This window comes from Peromyscus leucopus, chromosome 22 (assembly GCF_004664715.2).
Source record: "Peromyscus leucopus breed LL Stock chromosome 22, UCI_PerLeu_2.1, whole genome shotgun sequence".
NCBI classification, from domain to species: domain Eukaryota; kingdom Metazoa; phylum Chordata; class Mammalia; order Rodentia; family Cricetidae; genus Peromyscus; species Peromyscus leucopus.
The window spans coordinates 23,755,817-23,779,319 of NC_051081.1; the positions used below are offsets into that span (position 1 = coordinate 23,755,817).

General features: G+C 43.4%; 1 protein-coding gene across 1 annotated transcript in view; it reads left to right on the top strand.

The window, feature by feature from the left end:
* Nucleotides 1-902: 902 nt before the first annotated feature.
* Slc8a1 (solute carrier family 8 member A1) overlaps nucleotides 903-23,503 on the top strand; it is a 473,024-nt gene continuing 450,423 nt past the window's right edge. The window contains 4 exon segments of the mRNA XM_037198015.1: nucleotides 903-1,058; nucleotides 19,978-21,190; nucleotides 21,193-21,406; nucleotides 21,409-21,805. Coding sequence (XP_037053910.1) covers nucleotides 20,009-21,190; nucleotides 21,193-21,406; nucleotides 21,409-21,805 — 1,793 coding nt within the window. The 5' untranslated portion in view covers nucleotides 903-1,058; nucleotides 19,978-20,008.

The window sequence follows — 23,503 nt, forward strand, 5'->3', positions numbered from 1 at the left end:
AGTTTAAAAAGCAGCCCAGCGTTCACACCAAAGGGCCTCTTGGTCTATTCCCATGTAAGCTGCAAGGTGTGAGCGAGATAGCAACACCTGGTGTCTTTCAGAGCTCTCCGCTGGGAAACCCCTGCCCTCGTCCGTCCGTGTTTGATCCGCAGCCTCTAGTAGCTAGCACATATTCCTTCCTATCTGAGTACGAAGGCGAAACACAGAGTAAAGATTAAAAAAAAAAAAAAATAGGTGATGCGTCGCCAGATTCCTTTTGCTAAAAGAAAGCTTCCATTAGCAGAGGACTAGAATGTGGAGGAAGTAAGATGTATCTAGAGTAACAAATTCAGGGGTAAGGAAAGAGTAGGCGAGTTGGGGTGTGTGGGGGGGAGTGTGGGGGCTCGGGTTGTCTCTGGATCAGCAGTCTAGCGAGGTTCCAAAGAAAAGTTGCAGCAGCACCGGTTTGCGCGTGTCTGGGTGCGGAAGAGAGCGCTGGCTTGCGAGGCGGGTACGCACTGCGGGGGCTCCGAGGCCGGGGAATCCAGCCACTGGTGGAGCACAGAAAGGCTGCCCGCCCGGCTTGGTGCTCCTGCCAGGCACCCGCGGGTGGCGCGCGGGGTCCGGTGAGGCAGGAGGCGGCTGGCCCGGCAGCGCGTGCGAGCCAGTGCGAGGCTGCGGGCGGGCGGGCGGGCGGGCGAGCAGGCGGGCGGGGTGCGCGGGAGGGAGGGGAGAGAGCGAGGGAGGGAGGAGGGAGGGAGGGAGGGAGGGAGCGCAGCGCGCGCGCCGCCCGGCCCCGGCCCTCCCAGCCCGCCGGCCTCGCCGCCTCCCGCCCGCGCGCACCGCTGCCTGCCGCCGCCGCGCCGCCGCCGCCGCTGCTCGAGCGGGCGCTGCTCGGGATTCGAGCCGCCGCCGCCGCCGCGCCGCCGCCGCCGCCGCCGCCGGCTTTGTGCTTCCAGCCGAGGATGGGAGCGACCTCTTCCTGATCGCGAGCTGTCTCCAAAAGGAGCGAGCGCGCCCGATCGCCCGGCGGCGTGCAGGACCCCGGGAAGGGAATCCATCCACAAGGCTCAGCCCAGGTAAGGAGCTAGTCCCCGGCAGGCAGCGACAAAACGGCAAGAAGGGGACTGTTCTCTTTGCGGTTCCCTAGGCAGCGAATTCTCTTCGTTGAAGCCAAAGGGCTGGCTTCTGAATTGTTCCTCCGTGTGTGTGTGTGTGTGTGTGTGTGTGTGTGTGTGTGTGTGTGTGTGTGTGCAAGCGCGCGCCTGCACATTTTCTGGGTGTCCGCGTTTCTCCTAGAGTGAAATTGCTCAGGCTGTTGGTGGTTTTTTTTGGGCGTGAGGGTCCCCGCCTGCCAGTGTAGATTGCCAGAGAAGAAAAGGCTGCTGGGGGCTGAGGGGGGGGAGCGGAATAGGGGAGGGATGCTGCACCCTGGACCGTGCTGGGCTGCGAGGAGGATTCAGGGCGCGAAGAGCTAAGTCCACCCGGAAAGCAAGCGGCGCAGCTGGGAAGCCAGACACCTCCACCCACTGGGCTCCTCTCACGGTCGGTCACCCTTCCTCCTGGTAATCCCTGGGGTCTTCCCCCAAGGCTCCACTTGTGAGCTACCTCTCCTGGCAGGCGCTGGGTGCTACTAGCCGAGGACTGCAGAGGGGAGGGAGGTGTGGCTGGGTAGCAGAGAAAGAGGAGGGAGAGATGCGGTGGGGAATGGGCTTTAGGATTCCCCTTGCACGGGCACTGTGCCTTGGCGTGTGCTCGGGGATTCTGCACACACCGGCGTCTTTACCCAGAGATTCAAAAGGAGCTTCACAGCTGCATTATTTGCCACTGAGGCTGGGCTGGCTCCTGGGGAAATGGCCAGTATTCTGAGATTCAAGGATCTCCTTCTTGGCTCCTCCTTCTCGAGGAAGAGGGAGGTCTGATAGCAGGACAGTCCGCCAGAGAAATCAAATCCATCTTGGAGATGCTTTAAAAAATACAACATATGTGCGTGCTTGCATCCTTGCTCCCCCTTACCGCCCCCCCCTCCAGCCTGTCCCCCTGAAGATCCACAGATTCGGTCTCTGTCTGGTGAATGACTTGCTGGCAGTTCCTACTTCGCTCCCCAGATAAAGAGGGGGTGCTTGAGTTAAGAGCAGCAGTGATTCAATTTAACAAAGCATTTTTTTTCTTTTTGGAAAGCGAGCAATGTGCATATTATCTATGATCATGGGCAGAAAGTCATGCTTTTTGTGCTAGGTATGGTTTTAACCCCCCTTAGCCTGGCACCCTGGAAGGCGCTCTCTGCTCATCAGCCACTAGTGGTTGTGAATATAACAACACAAACTTTGTCCTGCTGGAGGTGTAAAGACTAAAATGAGAAGAAAAAAAAAAAGGATATCAGTGGGAGGTGTAGTGGAAGAGGCTTTTCAAAAAATGACAGATGTGCTAAAGACAGTTCAGGCATCCTGGTCATGGAGCCCAGCCGGCGGCTGAGGAGGTGGAGATTTCTGATCAAATCTGCTTCCAGAGATTGCTGGAGTAACCCAGCTAGGAGCCGCTGAACATCTTCTACACCCCTAGACCTGCTGTGTGAAGATTTTTCAAGGAGAGGGTGGGGGGCGTGGGAGGGGGGCAACCTGGAGGGAATTCTGAAAGTATGCTCCACTAAAACACACACACACACACACACACACACACACACACACACACCAACCACCACCACCACCACCCACAGCAGGACTCTTCTGTGGGGGGCAGAGAAGGGAGGGTGAATCTAGATTCTTCATTCATTTGCAATAAGAACACAGAGCCGGAAGAAGACCGGCTGTTCTGGGGTTCCTCTTTCGAATCCTGTGTTGCTGGGATTTTGCTCTCTGGTTTTGCCAAACTTGCTTCATTTGGGAGGTTAATGGGGTTGTGAAGGCAGGAGGAAGGACAGCCTGCTCCATCTTTAGGGTTTTGTGAGTGAGCTGGTGGAGGAGGAAGGACCCACTGCGTTCTGTCCAATGAGCTTTCTTAAATCATTTTCATTCTACACATTTGGCCTGCTTTGAGGGTTCCCTTTGGATCTCTGGACTCTTTAACTAAGACCCCCCCCTCTACAAAGAAAGCCCTGATGTTTTCTCTTTTTAAAATGGCTGTTGTGTTTTTATTAAAAAGGAATGATTATTTCCTAGAAAAAGAGTGAGCAGAAAACATAAAACAAAGGTGAACTGAGATAAACCATTCTTCATTCACCCCTGAGCTGAACAGAGGTAGCACAGGATGTGAAGTGTCTAGGGTGATCAGTCTTAACGACTCTGTCTTGAAAGCTGCTTAACCGGGCTGAGGAGAGAGTAGTGGACTAAAGGCATAGTCGGGCTGTGGTTCATGTACCCCTGTCTATCTGTAGACCTTCCTATTACTAGAATGGTTTCTATAGTATCAATCTGGATTTAGACTACGAGATAGAATTTCTGTTGACCATGACGGGGGAGGAAAGAGCATAGAGCAGTGTGGGTGCTCTAACTCCAAATTAAAACAGGAGGGGAAGGTGAGGGATGCCCTGATGTGCAGGAACTGCAGAAGTTGGCTCTTTCAAGCTCACTATGTTTTGAAACAATAAAATCCACCGAAAGGAGCTGGAGCATTTGTTAGCAAGCTATATTTAACATGTTTTTTTATCAGACAAAAATAGACTTTTATTTATCTTGCGAAGTAAGCGCATGGTTCCTTCCCTCTCGGTGCCTAATCTGTTTCTTTGACAAAGTAAATGAGGAGAAGAACTCTGTAGCTTCTATAAATTGTATCCCTCCTCTAAAAAATCGAATGGATAGAAAAGGGAAAAGATGTGCGATATAAAGACAGCGTTCTGCTCATGATTGTGGATGCCACAGTTTTCTGGACTCGCGTGTGTCCCTTCCATGTTGCCGTTCAGTGTGGCCAGTCTTTTTTCCCGGGTGCTCTAGGTAGAGGGAGAGCAATACACAGCAAAGAAGCAAGAGGAGGCATCAGCAAGATCCAGACTGGAACGGAAGTTATATCTATAGCAAGAAAGACTTAGAGAAGACGATGTTATATCAGGTTGCCCATTTCGTGTTCTTTACCTCTTGTATATGCTTCTTTCAAGTAATTCAGTTGTTGTTTTCATCAAGAATTTAGCGGTCCAAGGGCTACTTTCTGTCACTTAGGGATGTACGTCTTTCGCTCAGCCGTCTTTCAGAACGATCCCTACTCCATGATTAGATACTATAAACTCACAGTTAAACACCCCCTTTCCCCAGTAAGAACATTTACCCATCTGACCAAATTCTACTGCTCCCTCTTGTGGCAAGTATTCTCCCTGACTTTCCCTAGATTGCAGAATCCCCACTGCTCCTTTGGCTGTCTACCTCTCCAGCTCTAATTCTCAGTGGTGACTGAGACTAACCAGGCCAGTGAGGTACTGCACCAGCAGTTCCCACTTTTCCCTCGGAACAAAATGCTTGGGGCTCCTGGGAGATGTCTCTCGGATTTTGTGGAAGTAGATGTCAGGTGTTTTCTGACCCGTTGGGATGGCCTGGACTCGGGAAATGTGAGCTTTCAGCTTTTGCCTTTGGGGCTTTGATTTAAAGGTAGGACTAGTCCAGTGGGACCTCATTACATGCAGTAGGATTATTTTCCATTCTCTCTCTCTCTCTCTCTCTCTCTCTCTCTCTCTCTCTCTCTCTCTCTCTCTCTTCCTCCTTCTCACCCTCCTTTTATTCCCTCCTTCTGGCCAGCCTCCTCTTATCCTTTCTCTACTTTTCCCTCTCTCTTTTGCCTCAGCCTCTAGCCTCTCATGTGTCTATGTGCATCATGTTGAAACTTTAATCAAGGAGTAGGCTCTCAGCATTTCTAACATGCAACTCAGACAGCTCCTTTTCTGACTGGGAGCCTTCCAGGGTAAGTGCTTATTGGTATGCTTTCATCCAAGGGGCTCAGAATACAGATAGGGAGTGTCTTGATTCAACAGTCCTTGCTGCTCTCTTCCCTGCTGCGACTTTGTTTTGAACCTGGCTGCCTTATGCTCATAGCTGTCCTTTGGTCCTTCTAGTCCACAGTGTAACAAGGTAGATGAAGATTCAAATAAAACATTTTGACTTTACTTCTTGCCCAGTTTTCAAAGAAGGGAGGGAATATCCTGACTGACAGGTGAGGCAAGGGGATTTTTTCTGTGGCTGAGGGCCAATGCATCATTTATAGCAAGTTGCCTGAGTCTGCTAAAAAAAAAAAAAACAAACAAAAAACAAAAACAAAAACAAAAAACAGGTTCAAAGCCTTTGTCCATTGGCCAACACAGGATCTGAAAACTTTGGTGTGAAAGTCATTCATCTGAGTGAAGGTATTCTGTCAGACAGATCCCTAACAAAATACAGAGGTATTGCCAGGCAAAGAAGTACTCCATATGAATCCTCACAGGCCATGAGCATATGTTGATTTGTGAACCTGGTATGGTTTATGCAGTCCACTGGCAGAAAGTCTTAAGACCTAGGATACAGGAAGACAAAGAGGAAGTGAAAGGGATTTAAAACTGGATTTATGCCGAATGAATGCCATCTGAAGATTGTTCTGATGGGAAGTATGAGGAGCCCAGTACCCAGGAGTAGAACTTTTAAACAAAGGAATCAGTAACCTGAGAGTATCTGGAAGCAGGCAAACATGGATGCCCACACTAAGGTTTTACTCTTAAGCAACCTTTGGATCATTTCTTGAAAAGTTAGCCTTTTTTTCCCCTTTAAGTCTTCTGAGAAATAGGCAAAGTATTTTCTGCAGAGTAAGTTGATTGTCTTAAGATCCTGAAGGTGCTGTATTATACCATTTTCCAGCATTCCCATTGATAACCTAGATGACAGTAGCCTGATGACAATTCAGGTAAATAGTCACCTGCACATTCAAGAGATAATATCAGGGGTCATCTTAAAATAAAAGGCAGAGTAGTCACTCTGCAGATCTCATGCCATTGCAGGCAAAGTCACAAATAATAACTTCTTTGTTGAATCTAATGTGAGGTCCAGTGAAACAGCAAGGCAGTGATTCAGCAACTTACATGAAACCAACCATGACATTTATTGAGCACTAGGTGTATATAAGGCCCTGCACTAGGCTTTTCAGAACACACACATGGAAATGGAAGGCATTTCACATTTGTTGAGCACTGGTCATGTTAAGGTCTAGACAAGTTGCTATACCTATGGATATATTTTTCTGATTTTATGCTTATAAGTGGTCTTCAATGAAGCATCATTGCCTTAATTTAAAGATGAAGACTATGGAACAGTTGAATGACTTGGCCATGGGTGAATAAGGCTGCTCAAAAGCCATGCTCTGGATTTAGTGCTTCCTGTCACGATCTATAACACCCATAGATGAAATACCATGGCTGAGTAAGGTAGGTTCTGAACTGCCTAAGAATGAAGTGCTTGGATGGGATGAACAGGAAAGAGAAGCTTGCCCTGTGAGTTCCTCAAGGAGAGGGCACTTGGGGTCACTCCCAAAGAAGGAAAGGGGTTTAGGAAACCAATGAGCCTAGTCATTTTGAACCATGTGAAGCCCGTCCCAGACATTTGATGACAAGGACATCCATAGAACAATATTATGAGCATTTCCATAGCTACTGATCTGCTCCCAGTCAGGGCCATGCATAGGAGCTGTAGAGTTAGGGCAAATAGTAACTTTATGGCACTGCCTAAATGCATTTTACACTGGAAAGCCACTTCCAACATGCTCTTGCAGCACAGCCTTGAAAGGCAGAGGCAAAGAGAAAGAGTAGGACACCTGTCAACTCATTTCTTCTTTTACTTTTTGTTTGGTTTTAAAGATAAGCTCTCACTATGGAGCTCAAGGAGGCTTTGAACTCCCCTGCCTCTGCCTCCGGATTTCTGGGATTATAGGTGTGGTGTGACACCAGGTATTCCTGAGTACCACTCTAGATTGATTTTGTTTCTTTATCATCTATGGCTCTAATGCCTTCTCTCTTGCACTCTCCCAGCTTCTCCAAGATCCTTGTTAATACACAGGACACAGGGCCACTCTTTGGTTGTGTTCATTCCTTAGTATAGAGCCTCCAAGGCTCATAACAGGTTAAGGTCATTAGATTGCTTATTCATCTCCCAAAGGGACACTTGCTTTGTAGACCTTCACTAAAAGTGGCATCAGGGAGAGTTTGGAAAGGTACTACCTCTCAAGAGTCTCACCCCCCTTTCAAAATACCTTTCCTATAATGGAGATCATGACCACCCCAGAGCTGAAGTTTGTGTATGTTGGACAAATTCAAGGGTTCTTTCCACGTGAATCTTTTCTGTCTCCCTTCCCAGAACATGTAGTTCTTTCAAGAGCTTCTTTTTCATCAGTGCTCTTGTTTCAGACCATCCTCAGCACTGTAAAACACACCAAATGGCATGTAGTTTGTTTTTTTTTTTTTTCCCCAAATAACAAAATGAAGAGTACTTAACACCAAATGGCTCTAGGACAGAAAACAGAGGAGGCGATACCCAGAAGTCTCCAAGTAAAGTCTCTCCAAGTAAAGTCTACTTTTCTTCCACTCTGACCATGTAGAAGACCTTCCCAAGTGGGGCTGTTTTCCAGCCTCAGGAATGCTTAGAAATCTCACAAGGATTCTTCAGGGATGAAAGAGTACTGATCCATTGCTTTTTGTTTGGCAATGGTGACTCTTCAACTGTGGGCCCCCTGGGTTCTCAGCCTACAGGTCTCTGAGACCAGCAGATGTATTCACTCACACTTATAATGTCTGTTGGATTTCAGCATTTCTCTCAGCTCACTTTCCTCATCTACTTAAGGAGGGGTGATAACGATAACAATAGTAATAACAACAATAATGAGCCTTATGGCTTTTGTGGGGAATAATATATGAGCACTACAGTTTCTGGCATGCAAGTATTCTATAAAGATTCATACATAACTTAAAAGATAAATAATGAGAGTCCTTGTTCCTACTGTGGCTTTTACATGAATATGCTAAATGATGTAGAGCATTGCCATGGAAGCTGGAACATAATATACACTCAAGGACATGGGCCCCAAAACCTTTATATATTTGTTTCTGCTCTTGTTTAAGATGTTTTTGTATAGTGCTACAAATTTAAGGTTATTTTTGTTAGAACATACGCTATATATGTTTCTAGTCTTGTTTAAGTTATTGTACCTATGTAATGTAAATATCTACTCCTTGAACGTTATTATTACAAACTATTTAGGATAATTAAGAAATACAGGTTAGTAATTAGAAATCTATACTAATAAAACTTGTAGTCATGTTAGGTATGTTTTCAAGGTCAAACAGAGTTATATTTTAGATAGTTAACTGGTCTTCAAATACTTCAGAGACCTACAGAAATGGTATTTAAGATTTTTTAATAACTTAATGCTTTTCATGATAGTGAGACATGTCTGCTCCTAGCAGCACCATTTCACTTTAAAAAAGAATGACAGGTATCGAAGAAATATGGAGTTTTTTCATCTTCATGTGTAGCAGCGTTAGTCACTGGGCAGGAAACTGCCCTTTCCTTGACTGCTGACAGTACATTGTCCAAACTGGACAAGCAGGACACACACACACACACAAAGGTGACTACCAAGCTTTGCCAAGACAAGATAGGACAGTCCTTCAAACTTCCTGCTTCACAAAAAAAGTCTGTCAGGTATTCTTGGCCTGTAAGCTCAAGATGGATGCCTCTACATTGCAGAGGAACGTTGGATGACTGTCCAGGCAGCTAGCTGTCTTTTTATTTCTGTAGTTTTGAAGTTGTTTGCTCTATGCTTCCTATTTACTCAGGCAACACTTTACACTTCTTGTGTCTCTGATAGAGATTAAAGACTAGATAGTTATACAGTTTTCCTTGTTAACAAATTCAGAAAAAAAGCACTTATATAACAGACATACGGTTTTAGAGTCGAAAACATAAAAGCTTAAGTTGTTTATCTACAAAGATGTTTTAAGGTCTAAAAAGATATTTCAGGATGGTAATACAAGTTATGATAGAAAGTGGCTTAAGTATAGGACTTTAGACTCACTAAGATAGGATAGATAATACAGTACTTTCTCCAAAATTGCCAAACATGAATGGACTGGACATGGTAAATGCAGTTCTTACTTGATGATTGTTATTATTGTATATAGTTTTACTATATTAGAGTTAAAACCTTTCCTTTTTATTTAGAAAAAAAAGGGGAAATGTTGTGGGGTATTTGTACACTGTGTGAAGATGTATTTTCAGTGATTGGTGTAATAAAAAGTTGAATAGCCAACAGCTAGGTAGGAGGTATAGGTGGGACTTGAGGACAGAGAGAGAACTCTGGAAAGAAGAAGGTGGAGTTGCTAACCAGACTCCGAGGAAGCGGGATGGACAGTACAAAGATAGGTAACAAGCCTCATGGTAGAACATAGATTATAGAAGCAGATTAATTTAAGTTATAAGAGCTAGTTGGGGGCAAGCCTAAGCTGAAGGCCAAGCTTTCATAATTTATCATAAGTCTCTATGTCATTATTTGTGGGCTAGTGGTCCTGAAATATATGTGTGTGTGTGTTACTATATATGTATATTATATGTGTTTGTGTGTATTACTATTTTTAATAAATAAAAAAATACTTTTGGCTTTGTGGACCATGGGGTCTGTCACAGTCATTCAATCATTCAGTGATATTTCTCCAACAAGAAAGCCAACTCAGACAACACACACATAACAGAAGAGCTGTTTTCTTTAAGAAGTTATTTATAAACACCGACTCTGCCTATCTCATAAGTTCCCCTTGAAATGTGAAATATTCCTTTATTCCAGCTTTCAATCATCTACGAATGGGGAAACATTTTAATTTCATGGGCTTTATAAGAGCAGGTGGCAGGCCGGGTTGGGCCCATTGGCCATGGATTGTCGATTCCTGACCTACAGTACAGAGCATGAGGGATATAAACACAGTATCAGTGAGCCCAGGACATCTTAGCAGTTGGTATAGAGTTGGGAGAGGTGGCCTAGAAATTAACAGGCTTTGTTTAGAGTCTAGTCCCTGTCACTTTTCTGATTTGTGACTTTGCAAAATCTTTGCAGTTATCAGCCTGAGGTTTCTTACTGAGAAATGGAGAGGAAAGTTATTTAACTTTTAAGAGCTTTTCTGGGAGAAAAATAATAATAGTAATAATGGTAAAGGATATTTTTGTTTGATTGTTTGTTTTTTCGAGACAGGGTTTCTCTGTGTAGCTTTGGAGCCTGTCTAGAACTCACTCTGTAGACCAGGCTGGCCACGAAGGCACAGAGATCCACCTGCTTCTGCTTCCCAAGTGCTGGAATTAAAGGAGTGGGCCAAAGGAAATTTTCCAGATGGAATTTTGGCTTTAAGGATAGATCAGGGAGGTTAGGTATAAAAGTTAGAAAAAAAGGAAAATATGATTCATATTTAGTTTATTTTAATTTATTTCGTAGCTCAACTGATTGTCAGAAAACAGCAGACCCAGAGAGGTGGACAGTTGCTATGTTATGAATGGCACTGAATCAAAAAATGTGGGATTGGAGAATCTTAACTCCAAATTTTTATCAGAATTCCCTGTTTCTAACAGTTGAGTGGGAGAGAGCGCAAGAGCAGAGGGGCTTGTCCAGAAGTCGTCGGTGGGGCTGAATTTGGTATTCATTTCCTGTGGTCCTTCATCGCCAGTGAGCTCTTCATCCCACCAGCTCCCCAGAACAGCGTGTCCGAAAGCTGTTAACTGCAGCAGGGTAGCTCCGACTTCCAAGAGGGAAAGTCTCATATAAACTAGAGAAGCTATCTTCAGTGTTTTCCAAACATGATCTCATGCCCCACCTATGATGGTAGGTCTGTGAGTAATGCCCTTATCCGGAAGGGGAATGCCAAGAGGTCAGCAGAAGTCTTGGCACTAACGCATCTTGATTTGCCTGATTTCCTGTCATTTTCTACATTTCTAAATAACTCAAATGGTACTTCCTCAGGGAGCTTCACTAAAATCCTAACAACCAGGCCCCAGGGTTATATTACTATATGATTGTGTTTTTCTTAAAGAGAATTTGCCACAGCTAATGACTACAGTTTGGGATAATAATGTAGAGTAACATCTGTTGCCTGTCTTTCAGTGAGGGCATGCATACATTCCATGGGGAGTGAGATTGTATTCCTCTAGTTTGTGGTTTTTAGATCCAGTGAATTACACATTACTAGACACCTTATAGACACCCAGTATTTGTTGGATGTATGTATGTATGTATGTATGTATGGATGGACATTTGAGTGATGCACTACTCATTAACATCAGTGAAATAATTCTTGTTTAAGTAAAGGCTTGAGAAGCAAGGTGTTACCATTATGAATCAAATGATTAAATGGCTAGCTGTTTTGTCTTGTTTTTCTTTTCTTTTTTTCCTCCATTGAGTTTTTCCTAGCTTTCCTGAGATCTCCTCTCAGGATCAGCTTCACGGCAGATCCTCACCTGTCACAAAAGTCAACAGGGAAGTAACTTCCCCATCATTCCCGACATTAAAACCATAACCCTTCTACTGATATTTAAACAATTTTTCCAAGATAAATATGTTTGAAGGACACACACACACACACTGCATGTCCCATGTAACAGAGAGCATGTACGTTTCACAAACTGCTCAGGGATTTGTGTAAAAAAAAAAAAATTGTGTTTTCCCAGAGGCCATCGACACTCCATTTATTTTGTTGAATAATAAGAGTTGACAAGCCTTCTTTAAGCCGCTCCCTCTTACATTCGTACTGCTTCCGTGTGGATCTGGGCATGGTTTTAGGGCCAAGCACTGCACATTCTGTCAGGAGCTTTCCAAAACGGAGCACGGAACATTGACAAAAGAGCCACACAAAGCATGTGTGAACTTGATTATAACATATCATCTATACTAAACTTTATATATTTCTTTTTGCTGCCTACTTCTGCCCTCCTCAGGAGCATCTGAGTTTCCCATGAATCATGATTTGGTACCAAACAGGCGGGAAAAAAAAAAAAAAAAAAAAAAAAAAAAAAAAAAAAAAAAAAACACCTCACTTTCAATGATAAAGTCCATCTCCTAAGAAAGTATTTCACTTGAAGATGAAGCAGGGGATCTGTACATTAGATACACCAGACTCCACACATTAACCAGAATCATCTTTATTAAAAAATGAATTTAAAAAAAAGAAGAAAGAAAAGCATTTGAAATGTTCTGGTATCATTTATTCTGAAATTGAATTATAGCCAAAACTCACAGTTCGAGGAGGCACAGTAGAAAGCAAGACCAACAGCACAGGTCAGGTTAACTCCCGAGTTGGGGAGTGGGGGAAACAGGCAGGACCCGTGAGAAGCCTATCATTTAAAGAGCATAGACTTCTCCACTACTCGGATTCTTTCTAGGGTGCATGATCTTGCATATTTCAACTTCTCCTTTAGGGTTCACATCTGAAAACTTCCATTTTTCTTCCTGATTTTGGTCAGGTGTTGCTGGAATGTCTGGCAATCCCCGCCTTTTTCTGCCCGGAGAGGCAGGAACTAGTGTCCAGCAGGCTTATGAATTAGGTGCTTTGCAAATTTCTCAGTTCCTTCCTTCATCTACCACTTTGATGATTCCCCCATGGCTTGCCTCTTAGACTCCATTTTCCCTCATCCTCTGGTCCTCCACCTCTTTGCCAACACAAAGGGCCTTCTTATTTTAATCCTGCCGGGAGTCGAAGTCTGTAAGAGGGAAAGCCATGTGACACATTTTTTTTTTTTTTCACATTAGCGTCAGAATGATGTAGGAAGCACACGATTGCCCTCGGATATGCAGGCTAGCTGAGTTCCACTTCCTTAATTGTTCTGAGTGTGTTTGCTGCAGGTGCACGTGCCTCAGACGCCCCTCTGCACTCTGCTCGGCTTTTCCTTCTCTTCCCACCTGGCCTTTATTCCAGGTCTTTTTAAGGAACAGTGCCAGAATCACACTACCTCAAAACTACCTGTGCCAGCAGGAACATTACAATCATATTATCTTCCCTGTATCTGAGGATAGGGCCCGGGTACCTGTTTTGTTTTTTGTTTCTGTTTTTGCTTTTTTTCTTGTCTCTAGATGACTCTTGGGTGAACTGAAGTTGAAGAGACCTAGATTTCTGCAGTTTTTCATGCCATATGCTCCTTTGGGATTATTCCTGCTTCTGTGCTTTAGAGAGTTTTATTTTCCTTTAGATATCCCTTTTCTTTATGGAACATTCTTTCCTTTGAAATTCTACCATGAGTGTGTTTACCTGAAGTCGACATCAGGTGTCTTTCTTAATTGTTCCCCTCTTTATTAATTCTTTTTATTAATCCTGACTGTAAAGGCAGTGAATTTGTGCGTTGCCTTGAGATCCTTGAAAAAATTTTAATTATTAATAATAAAGTATTACTCTGTTATGACAAAATTCTGTCCCAGTTCCCATGATTTCCTTCTTCTCTGTCAGTTTTGTTGTCTTCCTCTCTGCCAGCCTTTGGGTTTCTCCCAAGCAAAGTGACAACCCTTGAGTTTGTCACATATCTCTGGCATGATTTTGCTGATGACCCCCTGCCCCAAATCACAAAACTCCACCTTAGCGGATGGGGAAGCAGGAGACATGGGTAAAATCCTGGAACGCATGGAGATAAAGCAACTTATGTACATGTAATCAGGTGGGAAGGAAGGATGCCTGAGGGGTTATTCTACATGGAGTATCTAAATACAGAGATCTTTGTCCCAAAACAATGGTATTATTAATCTGTTGTAGAAACAAACAAACATCGCTGTGATATAATGCCAAGTGCCCGGTTTGAAAAAAAAAAAAAATCCTCGTTATAGCAGCTGAGGTTGCATGACCTTTGGCAACAGACTAGTATAAAGCATGTGTTATACTGTTTTTAAAATTTGTACAATGAGAATGACAACACAAACCTCCTTGCACTATTGCAGAAAGTGGGTGAGGGCTGGGAGTGGGGGGGGGGGGGGGGGGGGGGGGGGGGGTGGAGCGGGTTGCTATTGCCAAAAGTGTAGCTATGCAACCCTGACATGGGCTACACAGCCCAGGTGTAGTGACTCTGATGTCAGTCCCTACCGACCCTGGTGGAGCCTCGGATCATCAAACTGCCGTTTCTCTGAGCCCTTCTCTGTCGTCTGCTGGAACCCTTTCTTTCTTTCTCAGTATCTCCTTCCTTCCCACATGTTCACATTAGCATGCAGAGGTAACATATTTAGATATGATTTTTTTTCCCTTTTCTGGGACGTCTAGCCTGGTGGGTGTTGGCGGAGGTTTGATCATACATTTTTTTACTTATATTGAAAGGAGAGGGAATAGATGCATCCTTAAGTATGTTCACAGTGTCCAGCACCCCCAACAGAGCAGACTGAGTCAGCAAACCAGAGGTGGGATAGGAAAACCCCAAACCACCCTGTAACCACAGGGTAGGGGAGAAGCCTGGGCCCCAAACCCTACCGGCTTGTCCAGCTTGGGATTCTTTGCCATGAGCCTGAACAGCTGATTTCCTCTCTTCTGGCTGACACTGGTGTTGGCTTTTCATCCTGCTGCTGACCTCTACATATTGAGTGCACATCCATTTCACACAGTGAATATTTTTAAGTGCAGGTGCCCAGGCCCAATTCCCAGATTCTGATACAGCATCAGAGATTCGATGAATCAGCACATGAGGATTGTTTTACTCAGCCGGTAAATATGTTCTGTGTGTCTTCTGTGCACCAATCGTGGCTCTAGGAACTGGGAAAGAATCGCTTCTTTCTTTGTGGTAGAGGCTCTTTACCTTGGCAGTAAAAAAAGAAAAATAAGTAAATAAAAAGGAGAAACAAAAATCTCTGGTCCTATAAGGTTTAGGTCTATTGGAGTAAGATGACAATAAATAGAACCATTGAATAAATAATTCAGCATGTAAAAGTAGTAAGTGCTATGGACAGAAATAGAGAGAAGGACTAGTGGGTGGGACACATTACCTTTTCCAGAATGTCTTCATTTGCTTAAATCTTAAATCTCTCTTCCCTTTTTTTGGGACTGCATTGCCTAACTCTCACCCCAGTTGCTTCCTTTGCTGGGCAGTTTAAGTGGGTGTTTGCTGACATGAGACAGGATTCTGACTCTGGTTTTATTAGTTCAAAGAGAATGTCACGAGCCCCTCATCTGGCCTCTCACAGCCTGCCTCTTTCAAAAACCTTCCAGTTTATCCACTATCCATCAGCAGGGATGAAACACCGTTTGCTCTATTTGATAGGTGTGTGTGTGTGTGTGTGTGTGTGTGTGTGTGTGTGTGTGTGTGTGTTATGGTGGTGTTAATGCACAGGGGTGACTGGGGAGAGTGAGTCCTTTCCTGAAGTCTGGCTGTGGACTGGGGGACTGTGGAACCAGGTGCTGTACTTAGCATCCTAGATGAAATGGCAAGATCCAAAGAGCCTTCATCCTTTGCTGTCCTCTCTGTGTTTAGAGGAGCTCTGATATCCATGCATCAGCTGTAGATAAAGGTTTGCATTGGCTTTACTGTTGCCTTAGAAATAGATTAATTGCTTAGCTTTGAAGGGGTCAGTCAGCAAGAACATGGAAGGGAATTCCAGGTCCCTAGGCAAGCAAGTCAAGGAGTTCCTTGGAGTAACACCAACTGCCAATCAACAGAATGTGATTAGGCCATCTAGTGAGCTGGGCCGGTGAGAATCCAGCATATTCCTTTCCTCTGAGTCAGGTACTCTTTGACAGTCAAAACTGGCTACAGCCTCCAAAGGGAATAAGAACTCTGCTTATCTGTGTGGTAGAGGCTCTTTACCTTGGTAGTTTTGATGAGCATCCATTTGCTTGTGTTTCTGTTCCTTACACCTGTATCTCTTCCCCTTTTCTATCTGTGACTGGCTTACCTGTACCTGGTTGGCTTTTCACTGTCATCAATCACTACCGTTCAGCTCTGTAACCTGTATGTGATACTGGCATTTTGTTTTAATTTAAAATAGGCGGTATATAGAAAATACTCCAGATAGTCTTCACGTAATACTAAGAACAATTTTGGATGGTGTAATGGATGTTTCTGAGTGATCCTTGGCTATAGTTGATCTGAATCCATCATAATCAACCTACACTTGTGTTAGTATTCAGTAGACTGAGCAAGAATATAAGAAAGTCTGGAGGGAAACAAGATTTATATTTGCTTTTCTGTGGTCTTAGATTATCTACCTGTTCAATTTCTATGGAAGCATGTGTGTAAGGAGGATGAAATAGAAGTGGTTAAATGATGAAGAAAAAGACCCTGGATGAAGGGAGACAATAGGTGCCAGAAAGGAACTGCCTCCTATATAACACCTATTCATATCCTAATGAGTATTTGCATTTGGTATTAATTTAATGGAGACAGACACTGAAGTCCAGAGAGTTCTTTCCAGCTGCATCACTGCCAATGAGTTACATCAGTGTTTTGTGGCTGCCGATGTCACAGATTATTGCAACTGTCCCCTTTTGGAAATCACTGTGATGTTTTTAGGTCACCTCCAAAGCCCCTCACTGCCCCTCCTCTGTCTTTGCCGACACAGTTCATGATGATGGGTTCGCACAGCTCCACCTGCCTTTCTACATCCGTTAGCCTTCTGGCTAAGAACAGTGTCAGATATGGGCTACGGTAGGGATGGCGGGCAGAGCTTTTTGTTGGCGGACCTGAGATTGCCCTGACAGTGAACACAGGAAGTGGTTGCCAGGCAATTGCTTAAAGGCTCGGGCGTGCAGGGCAGCTGTCTCTAGGAACATGCCAGCTCTTGTGCTGCCCTTGATGCTTGTCTGCTTCAGTGTCTAATCCATAGGAGGAAAATCCAGGCTGCTGGGAACCTTCCAGGAGACTGATGCTAATTCAGTCCTCCTTACTTCTAAGGGGTTTTCTGCTGGGCTAGTTCAAGTAGAAATACAACTGTTGTCAACTAGTTCTTTATCTACTATCGAGGAGAAGATAATGATATTACTCTTTAAACCAGATCTGGGCTTAATCTTCATTCAGAAGTTCACTATGTATGACTTTCACCAAGTACTAACCTGCCTATGCCTCAGTTAACCCACTCTGAAATAGTTATATTTTCCATGTGGAGTTAACCTGACTAAGCTTCATTTAGCCCATTTAGCCCATAGAGCAATTGTCAGGGTACCAAAAAGTTACAGAGGGGTGCCAGTTGCCTAGGTTGCCATGGAAACCTTAACACTGGGAGGGTATAACACAGAAGTGGCTTTTGTAACTATTATAAATAATTGATACATATAAATAACTTAGCATGATGTTTACAACAGTGTTTATATATGGAAAGCCTTAGTCTCAGGAAGTGGTCCATGAGTTGCTCCTGTGCTTTTAAAAAAATATGAAGCTCAGCAGGAAAAAATGGCTAGTCTGGGGCACAGAAAACAGTCTGGAATAGCTCAGAGATAAGCCAGTGTTGTCTTTTCAACAAGCAGGAAAGACTACGTCCTGGATCTCAGAGAGATCAGATCTTAAAAGGTCTTCAGCAGACCCTAGGCATCTAGTCACTGACTATAGGGAAATAAGCAAGAGAAAACCAATAAGGAATTTTAAGGTGGCTGAGAATATCTTCTTTGCTTTGTAGAAGTACATATTGACTGAAGCATGGATAGTGGAGTGCTAGATTTGACAGTAATTTGGAGAGGATCTATTTCCATTCCTATCAAGGCCAATACTTCCACACTCCAGAGTCCTATCTGTCTGATTGACTGCTTTCGCCCTACTGGTATCTCTGTGGTTCTAGACACACTGAGCCAAGTATTGTTATTATTAGGACCTTTACCATTTGAAGTTGGCTGGAATCCTCCTCATGTAGGTATCTACAAGGCTTGATCTCTTTCTTCCCTTTGGACTTTGCTCAAATATTACCTCATCTTTGAGCACCTAATATAAAACCAGGCATGCCTTTTGTGTATACACATCAGTACACAAGCAGCCTGTTCTTAAATTAATTCTTCTCTACTCCACTATGACACATTTTAATAGCCAGTGTTTGTTTTTTATTTCTTTGTTACCTCTGCATTAGAAAATGAATGAATGAAGATGGAGATTTGTGTTGTAGTCTCTGGTGAATCCTCAGGACAGAATGAAGAAGTGATTGTGAAATTCATATTAAACAAATGTTTGTGGCCTAAGTGGATCCACAAGTTGCAATTAGATCTTTCACTCCTCTTGCTAGCTGGTTGAATGTCACTTCATTGTAGGCCAAGATTCTCCAATCCACACAAGATCCGCAACGACTAAACAGATGGACAGACTGATTAGGAACTTTTGCATGCTTTGAATATATATATATTATATATTCAAAAGCATGAAAAAGGCTGATATATATATATATATATCAATATATATAAATATATACCCCCCCCACACAATATATATATATATATATATATGATATATATATCAGCCTTTTATTTAAATTAGATGTCTGATGTCACAACCAGGTCTTCTTTAGTGTGGAAGAAATGTTTTTAAAAAAGCCTCATCAATTACGAGCTTGAAGGTACTCCTTGCTACAGTAGTATCCAAGTGGTCTGCTGCTAGCTACATGCTGGGCAAGGGATTCTCTTGGGCCTTGCTGTGGTTTTCTTCACCAGCCATCCATAACACACATGGGTCAGAAAAAGTAGAGTGGCTCACAGCCAGATTGGAACAGTGAGGGTATCTGACTTTAAATTAAGTTTCCACAGGTGACATGGAGTTCTGACTAGGACTTCTTTTCTATCCATGCTTTGTGAATGCCATAAGTGGTCCAGATGACTGTTAGACGATCTTCTCTTGCCTTTACCCCAAATCCCAGGCCCTGGAGGCAGAGATGATACAAAGTCTCAGCTGAGTTTTGCATGAGCCAGTGGGTGAGTTTAGGACCGTGGTGGCCCAGCTGACAATTTCACTTTTACAGTTCTTTGTCTTGCTCAGTGACTTGTTGCCACCTCCTTAACTGCCAAGAGCTCTTCATCATATGTATACTTTGTGGCCACAGTTGTTATGCTATGTGAGCTAATTTAGGTGGAATCATTACTCCTGTGTTTTTGGGTTGTTTTTTTTGGTCACTCGAGCCCATTATAGAATGAATGTGTGTTTTGGAATGACCATGGAAAGTACGACATTGACACTGAGAAGGAACATTTCGTGGCTGATTCACAGCCTTCCAGGCTCTTCCACACAGCTCAGTCCAGGTCTGGTTATCTCTTGTTCCTGTTGCACAATGCCGGCTTCTTCCAAAGCAGGCTGTATATCCAGATGTGGAGAGCTGTGCTTGAAAAGCCATGTGATCATCTGACAATCTATCAAGAGATCCCACTTCCTGAAACTGAGGGGAACAGGTGCTCTAATGAAAGCAGGCTTGTAACAACTGTACCTAAAATGTAGGGATACTGCATTTTCAGCGGAATATTTTCCCTCGAAAGAACAAATACTTCTGAGTTTTGATTGCCAGCAAGCTTGAAGATTTCTCTGTTTCCAAGGAAGCTTGGAGCAGAGGGATATGATTTTACAAAACACAATAAAGGTGTACTCCAAAATTTAAGATAATCAACGTGCCTTGTAGTCAGAAGATTTTTTTCAGAATCTGAGTTTCAAGATGTGAATCTTAATAAGGTGATTTTGTCAATGAAATAGTTTCCAAAGATAATGTACTAACTCAAATGTAAAAGAAAATCCACTTGAGCAACAAGGAAGAAATTACTTAATGCTTCAAAAGTTTTGCTTTTGGTTTATTGTTGGCTGTTAGTGTGCACCAGTGTGTGCTCAATAGAGCTACACTGTAATGGGACTTGTCATTTCCAGGAAGTTAATTGTGTGTTTTGCTTGGTAAATGGGACTATACATAGAAAATCCACAAACAGAGAGATGGAACTGTAAATTTTACAGAAGATTGTTTAGTCATTGGTGGATTCTTAGAATAATGATTCCCCAGAGATTTTGTGATGGCCAAACAGATACTAATACAAACAAGTTATTAATGATGATTAGGTACTAATGATGTGATTTCTTTTCTTCCCCCTCCTACCCCCCCTTTTTTTTTTACTGTTAGGTTGGAACATTTGGAAGTCACATTGTACAACATGCTGCGATTACATCTCTCGCCGACTGTTTCAATGGGCTTTCGTTTGGTAGCTATGGTGGCTCTTGTGTTTTCCCATGTTGACCGTATAACTGCGGAGACAGAATCAGAAACAGGAGGAAATGACACCACTGAATGTACTGGCTCCTATTACTGTAAGAAAGGGGTGATTCTTCCCATTTGGGAACCCCAAGACCCATCTTTTGGGGATAAAATTGCTAGAGCCACTGTGTATTTTGTGGCCATGGTCTACATGTTTCTCGGAGTTTCTATCATTGCCGACCGATTCATGTCCTCTATAGAAGTCATCACATCTCAAGAAAAGGAAATAACCATAAAGAAACCCAACGGAGAGACCTCCAAGACTACGGTAAGGATCTGGAATGAGACCGTGTCAAACCTGACCTTGATGGCCCTGGGATCTTCCGCTCCTGAGATTCTCCTGTCAGTCATTGAAGTTTGTGGCCATAACTTCACGGCAGGGGACCTTGGTCCCAGTACCATTGTGGGAAGTGCTGCCTTCAACATGTTCATCATCATTGCACTTTGTGTCTATGTGGTCCCCGATGGAGAGACAAGGAAGATTAAGCACTTGCGTGTGTTCTTTGTGACAGCAGCCTGGAGCATCTTCGCCTATACCTGGCTTTATATAATTCTGTCGGTCATCTCTCCTGGTGTTGTGGAGGTCTGGGAAGGGTTGCTTACGTTCTTCTTCTTTCCCATCTGTGTTGTGTTCGCTTGGGTAGCAGACAGGCGGCTTCTGTTTTACAAGTATGTCTACAAGCGGTATAGGGCCGGCAAGCAGAGGGGGATGATTATTGAACACGAGGGAGACAGACCAGCTTCCAAAACCGAAATTGAAATGGATGGGAAAGTGGTCAACTCTCACGTTGACAATTTCTTAGATGGTGCGCTGGTTCTGGAAGTCGATGAGAGGGACCAAGATGATGAGGAAGCGAGGCGTGAGATGGCGAGGATTCTGAAGGAGCTTAAGCAGAAGCATCCAGAAAAAGAAATTGAGCAGTTAATAGAATTAGCCAACTATCAAGTCCTAAGTCAGCAGCAAAAAAGCCGAGCTTTTTACCGGATTCAAGCTACGCGCCTGATGACTGGAGCCGGCAACATTTTGAAGAGGCATGCAGCTGACCAAGCAAGGAAGGCTGTCAGCATGCATGAGGTCAACCAGAAGGGTCTGAAAATGACCCAGTCAGCAAGGTCTTCTTTGAACAAGGGACATACCAATGTCTAGAGAACTGTGGCACCGTGGCTCTCACCATTATCCGTAGAGGGGGCGACTTGACCAACACTGTGTTAGTCGACTTCAGAACGGAAGATGGTACCGCCAATGCTGGGTCTGACTATGAATTCACCGAAGGGACTGTGGTCTTCAAACCTGGGGAGACCAGAAGGAGATCAGGGTCGGCATCATTGATGACGACATCTTTGAAGAGGACGAAAACTTCCTTGTGCATCTGAGCAACGTCAGAGTCTCTTCTGAGGCTTCAGAAGACGGCATCCTGGAAGCCAATCACATTTCTTCCCTTGCCTGTCTTGGGTCACCCTGCACGGCAACTGTGACCATTTTTGATGATGACCATGCAGGCATCTTTACATTTGAGGAGCCAGTGACTCATGTGAGTGAGAGCATCGGCATCATGGAGGTGAAGGTTTTGAGAACATCTGGAGCACGAGGAAATGTTATCGTCCCCTATAAAACCATTGAAGGGACGGCCCGAGGGGGAGGAGAGGACTTTGAGGACACCTGTGGAGAGCTCGAATTCCAGAACGATGAAATTGTGTAAGTTACTTATGTGTGTGTGTGTGTGTGTATGTATGTGTAAATAGTTTTATGCATGTGAACATCCATTGTTTTAACAAATGGAATTCAAGAAACCACAGCTATTAAGTAATAGTACTTTCAAAATAACAGATCTCTCATAGGTGTTTCTTTTCAATATGCACAACACATAAGATCTTAATTTCATTTTCTTACTTTTGCCCTTTTACATACTTTGTATGCACTGCAGAGCATGATAAAATATGTAACACAATCTAGTAGATTACTTGAGATGAGTTGAAAATTTTTATTCTGTTATGAATTCTGTAGAGGACATATGTGTATACATAGCACATAAATCTCGAGAACAGATGTTTAATACACCACAAAACTTGCTAACTCCATTGCTGTGTACAAATCTGGAAAAGACCAAAAATGAAACACCTCTGAGAATATCTCAGCTACCCGGGTTGACTGAATGTTTCTATAACTTTTATTCGATATTGTGTATGATAACGCATAGGTGTATGATATTGTAGGCTAATGTTGAATTATGACGTATGATCAGTCCTGCTTCTTCAAGGGGATTCCAATTTACTTATTTATTTCCCTCATCTGGCTTTATTTTATGTGATTATGCAAACCTTTTTACCCTAGTGATACGCAACAGAGACAGAAATAAGATTCCTACCAAGCGTTCTCCTAGATGAGGAGTGGGACAGAGATGAAGAAGTGAAAACGATTGACTCTTTCCTCTTCTTTATTAATGCTTTGCCTTGTCATGCTGCCTTGCGGTAACAATGAGTAGCCAGTTATGAAATGATGGCTCTATCAAGAGCTGCTATTGAGGGAGCACGGTCTCCTGCCCAGTTTGGGAGACAGTTTTGTATTCAGCCTCCAGAGTAAGCTGCAAAGAGGACAGGATTAAAAATGAAGGGAGGGAAGGACAAAAGAGAGGACATGGTAGCATCTACAGTACATCCAAGGACCTTATAATGAATAACAGTGTTGATTGAAACATTGGCAATTTAGGAAACTAAGGAAAGAAAAATATGTTCCCTGCAGTGAATTCTAAAACTGGTTCAAGTTTGGGCTACCAGCAGGTAACGTATTCAAACAGTGGGTGTGTATTCACCAAGAATGACATCCTACTACAGAGTCTGCAAAAAAAGAAAGCAAAACTATGGGGATGGATAGAGGGGTTAGATTTCCCTGGTAGGGCTTTCTGGGGTCCTTAGGTTTCTTTGATGTTGTACAATAGAAATAAGTGGTCCTTGCATTCAATTAAATATTGAAATTAAAGAAATGAGGGGTTATGCTCCTCATCTTGTCATGTCTGGAGGTGGATGGTGTTTGATTAGTATCTATTTGATGTTGCTAAGATTCTACCTCCTGAGATATATTTTATTGGTAAATGCATTTTATGGAAATAGACTGTGGTAGCAAATTGATATCTTATACCCTCAAGAAAAACCTCTTCCAGGGACTTGTATTGACTCTGATCATGTCACATTAGCACACCTCTGTCTTATTTTCCCACTTGCTGTTTCTCCCCACTAAATTTTCTAATAGCTTCAGTTGTAGACAGCACTCGTAATCCCTATAGGATTTTAATGAACTCCAAAGTAACACTTAACTATGCCAAAGCTGGTGAGTGTTTTGTTCATTTGTTTGACACAAGATGCTTTCTCTTAAGGGAAAAGCATTAGGAGAAAGCTT